The sequence below is a fragment of the Cherax quadricarinatus genome, chromosome 33, assembly GCF_038502225.1.
Source record: "Cherax quadricarinatus isolate ZL_2023a chromosome 33, ASM3850222v1, whole genome shotgun sequence".
NCBI lineage: Eukaryota > Metazoa > Arthropoda > Malacostraca > Decapoda > Parastacidae > Cherax > Cherax quadricarinatus.
The window spans coordinates 36,141,578-36,146,540 of NC_091324.1; the positions used below are offsets into that span (position 1 = coordinate 36,141,578).

General features: G+C 40.8%; 1 protein-coding gene across 1 annotated transcript in view; it reads right to left on the reverse strand.

Annotated features, from left to right (window-relative positions):
* Positions 1 to 1,023: 1,023 nt before the first annotated feature.
* The window catches only part of LOC128693892 (plasma kallikrein-like), a 64,848-nt gene continuing 60,908 nt past the window's right edge, over positions 1,024 to 4,963 (reverse strand). The window contains exon 5 of the mRNA XM_070091040.1: positions 1,024 to 4,963. This exon is cut by the window's right edge and continues 935 nt beyond it. Within this exon, the coding sequence (XP_069947141.1) occupies positions 4,847 to 4,963 (117 nt within the window). The 3' untranslated portion in view covers positions 1,024 to 4,846.

The window sequence follows — 4,963 nt, forward strand, 5'->3', positions numbered from 1 at the left end:
GAGGCTGAAGCAGAGGTTAAGAACATGTCAGAAATATAGCTGCCTCACACTTGGTGAATATTAGTGAGGCAGTACAGAGTTATGGGGTATGTTGGGCATGTTATCTTCAGTAATGGGCAGTACAGAGTTATGGGGTATGTTGGGCATGTTATCTTCAGTAATGGGCAGTACAGAGTTATGGGGTATGTTGGGCATGTTATCTTCAGTAATGGGCAGTACAGAGTTATGGGGTATGTTGGGCATGTTATCTTCAGTAATGGGGTACTTAGGCATGGGAACACAAGCTTGAAAATAATGAAATCAGTTTAGAAATGTAATTAGATTTTATTGTTTTAATAAAATGTCAAGTTACACAATGTCAAGTTACACAATGTCAAGTTACACAATGTCAAGTTACACAATGTTAAGTTACACAATGTTAAGTTACACAATGTCAAGTTACACAATGTCAAGTTACACAATGTCAAGTTACACAATGTTAAGTTACACAATGTCAAGTTACACAATGTCAAGTTACACAATGTCAAGTTACACAATGTCAAGTTACACAATGTCAAGTTACACAATGTCAAGTTACACAATGTTAAGTTACACAATGTCAAGTTACACAATGTTAAGTTACACAATGTCAAGTTACACAATGTCAAGTTACACAATGTTAAGTTACACAATGTCAAGTTACACAATGTCAAGTTACACAATGTTAAGTTACACAATGTCAAGTTACACAATGTTAAGTTACACAATGTCAAGTTACACAATGTTAAGTTACACAATGTTAAGTTACACAATGTCAAGTTACACAATGTCAAGTTACACAATGTTAAGTTACACAATGTCAAGTTACACAATGTCAAGTTACACAATGTTAAGTTACACAACAGGTATGTTTATTTTTTATTAATTCAGTATTACCTTCCGGAGAAATATATCGCTGACGTCAAGATAATAAAGATTACTGACTGCTCTGATGACTTCACTGATGTAACTCTCCTCAGACGTCAATATAATAAAGATTACTGACTGCTCTGATGACTTCACTGATGTAACTCTCCTCAGACGTCAAGATAATAAAGATTACTGACTGCTCTGATGACTTCACTGATGTAACTCTCCTCAGACGTCAAGATAATAAAGATTACTGACTGCTCTGATGACTTCACTGATGTAACTCTCCTCACTTAACTGGCTTTTTCAGGCACTCGATAAAGCAAATTTCAGGGGAAATACTGTATCAGTGTACTCACGAGTTCGTAATAACACAGTTGTAAACAAACCACGAAATGGGCGGGGTTTGAATTCAAGGCGAGTGAGTCGTATACGTCCAGGCCAGCGCGCAAGCCACTGGGACACCTGGCTACAATAACATTCATCCAACTAGGTATATTTATACACTATAGGGAGGTTAGCATGGGCCACCACTGTGACCAGAAATGTAAGGTTGCACATGTGAATCTCCAGCCAGCCTGACTGTGGCGAACTCTGGGAAAAGTCGAATAAATCGCAGGGTAGCAGCTGGCCCAGTGGCTTACACACTGTCCTGAAGTTTTAAGATTCACTCGCATGGGTTTAAACCTCACCCGTTCCGTGGTTTGCCTGTATCAGTGTAAACTGCTGTGCTGTCTATGCTGATATATAATTTTAGTCTCTGTTGCCTCTGATACTCAAATTGTTTAAGGTGGGGAAGGTTATCAGATTTATGTGGCATTACTGTGGAGAGGCTGACGTCAGTAGTGTGCAGTGAAGGGTCATTGCTGCTAACTGCTGACACAAGCCAGTGTTGTGTGTATCGAGGGTCACTGCTGCTGACTGCTGACACAAGCCAGAGTTGTGTGTTGAGGGGGTCACTGCTGCTGACTGCTGACACAAGCCAGTGTTGTCTGTATAGAGCGTCACTGCTACTGACTGCTGACACAAGCCAGTGTTGTGTGTATAGAGCATCACTGCTGCCGACTGCTGACACAAACCAGTGTTGTGTGTATAGAGCGTCACCGCTGCTGACTGCTGACACAAACCAGTGTTGTGTGTATAGAGGGTCACTGCTGCTGACTGCTGACACAAGCCAGAGTTGTGTGTTGAGGGGGTCACTGCTGCTGACTGCTGACACAAGCCAGTGTTGTCTGTATAGAGCGTCACTGCTACTGACTGCTGACACAAGCCAGTGTTGTGTGTAGAAGGTCACTGCTGCTGACTGCTGGCACAAGCCAGTTTTGTGTGCAGAAGGTCACTGCAGCTGACTGCTGACACAAGCCAGTGTTGTGTGTAGAAGGTCACTGCTGCTGACTGCTGACACAAGCCAGTGTTGTGTGTAGAGGGTCACTGCTGCTGACTGCTGACACAAGCCAGTGTTGTGTGTAGAGGGTCACTGCTGCTGACTGCTGACACAAGCCAGTGTTGTGTGTAGAGGGTCACTGCTGCTGACTGCTGACACAAGCCAGTGTTGTGTGTAGAGGGTCACTGCTGCTGACTGCTGACACAAGCCACTCACCCTTGATCACCTCAGCTGACCACCTGTGTTGCAGTCTTGTCAACAGTGTTTTCAGAATAATATAATTATATCTAGTTAGAACACTTGGGAAGCTGATCAACATTTATACAGTCCAACAGACATGTATTTTACAAACATAATTATTATATAAACAATGAATGCAGTAAGATCACAATAAACAGGTGATGTCACAACAAACAGAACAACCACTGTGAAAAATATAGTGAAGCTCCAAGCGCTTTCCTGACTTCTCATATTATGAAGGAACTGTTTCTTGATAACGTGAAAAGTCACGAAATCGCTGGGAATTTCAGTGTTTCATCACAATGGTTGTTCTGTATAAGCAAGGAGCGTTCACTTAGCCTTGTTAACACGCAAACTACCATTGCCTGAAACATTTTAACCCAATTCTCACACAACAATAAAATCCACCTTAAGAGGCGCCTGAGTCCCCCTGTCTCCTAATACAATGTTTATTTTTCCCCAATAATCTACCTTATCCATAATTACTATCACATTTTCTTTGTCTGTGTCGTAAGGTGAAGTCCAGGATCTTTCCCTAATTCATGGTATAACTTAACAAATCTTTGATGACAATTGTTGCAGAGATCAGATCTCTGCACCACAATTGTCCTCAAATATTTAAGTTATACCATGAAGTGGTTGGCCACTTATCTTTTCAATCTATCTACCCTCCACCCTCCCACCCCTTTCCCATGTTTCCATCCCTACCCATCCTTCTTCCCTCCTCATCTTACCAAAGCTCTGGTCATACTGCGTGGAATACACAAGGTGGACAGAGACAGGATGTTCCAGAGAGGAGACACAGCAACAAGGGGTCACAATTGGAAACTGATGACTCAGACGAGTCAAAGGGATGTTAGGAAATATTTCTTCAGTCATAGAGTTGTCAGGAAGTGGAATAGTCTGGGAAGTGATGTAGTGGAGGCAGGAACCATACATAACTTTAAGACGAGGTATGATAAAGCACATGGAGCAGTGAGAGAGAGGACCTAGTAGCGATCAGTGAAGAGGCGGGGCCAGGAGCTGGGTCTCGACCGCTACAACCACAATTAGGTGAGTACAAGTCAAGTCAAGAAGATAGGGGAACTGACGTGCCCCTTAAGGTGACAGAGGAACTGACGTGCCCCTTAAGGTGACAGAGGAACTGACGTACCCCTTAAGGTGATAGAGGAACTGAAGTGCCCCTTAAGGTGATACACACTAATAACCCGCACCTGGAAGACTGCAACTTAGCACGACGTTATGGTCCAACCTGGAGCAGTAATTAGCTAATGGTCCAACTTGGAGCAGTAATTAGCTAATGGTCCAACTTGGAGCAGTAATTAGCAAATGGTCCAACTTGGAGCAGTAATTAACTAATGATCCAACTTGGAGCAGTAATTAACTAATGATCCAACTTGGAGCAGTAATTAACTAATGGTCCAACTTGGAGCAGAAATTAACTAATGGTCCAACTTGGAGCAGTAATTAACTAACGGTCCAACTTGGAGCAGTAATTAACTAATGGTCCAACTTGGAGCAGTAATTAACTAATGGTCCAACTTGGAGCAGTAATTAGCAAATGGTCCAACTTGGAGCAGTAATTAACTAACGGTCCAACTTGGAGCAGTACTTAACTAATGGTCCAACTTGGAGCAGTAATTAACTAATGGTCCAACTTGGAGCAGTACTTAACTAATGGTCCAACTTGGAGCAGTACTTAACTAATGGTCCAACTTGGAGCAGTACTTAACTAATGGTCCAAGTCGTACCGAAGCCTCGTCGGAAGTCGTTCGTGTACATGTCGTCCTGATAACTTAAACTCCCATAAAAACTAAATTCTTCGTTACATTATTTTGGTAAAAATCTTTTAAATAATAACAGATAAATTTTTATCTTTGCTGATATAAAATTTTTTAATTTTGGACCAAAGTTAAAAATCTCAATTAACCTAAGTTAAACTAACGTAATTTTTATAGGAAAATTTTGCTAATTATATAACAGATCATTTTAAATATATTTAAAATATATTTAGATATGATATCCATTTTTTTCGTTATCTTCAGGCTGATTTAAGGTTATTTAGGGCGAAAATTAAATTTTATTCTGCTAATTTGGCAAGAAAAAAAAATAATGGCGAATAGGCTTAACTCGGTGATTAGGCTTGATGGGTACGACATATATACGACAACATGTGCGATGACAGTAGCGTATACGACATATATACGACAATATGTGCGATGACAGTAGCGTATACGACATATATACGACAATATGTGCGATGACAGTAGCGTATACGACATATATACGACAATATGTGCGATGACAGTAGCGTGAGAGCGGAAGTTACGTCACTCATTCGCGTTTTTTGTTCTTTCTTGATTTTCTCGCGTTTTTTTGTTCTTGATTTTCACGTTTTTTGTTTTTTATTTTTCGCGTTTTTTCTTGATTTTTTCGCAGTTTTTCTTGATT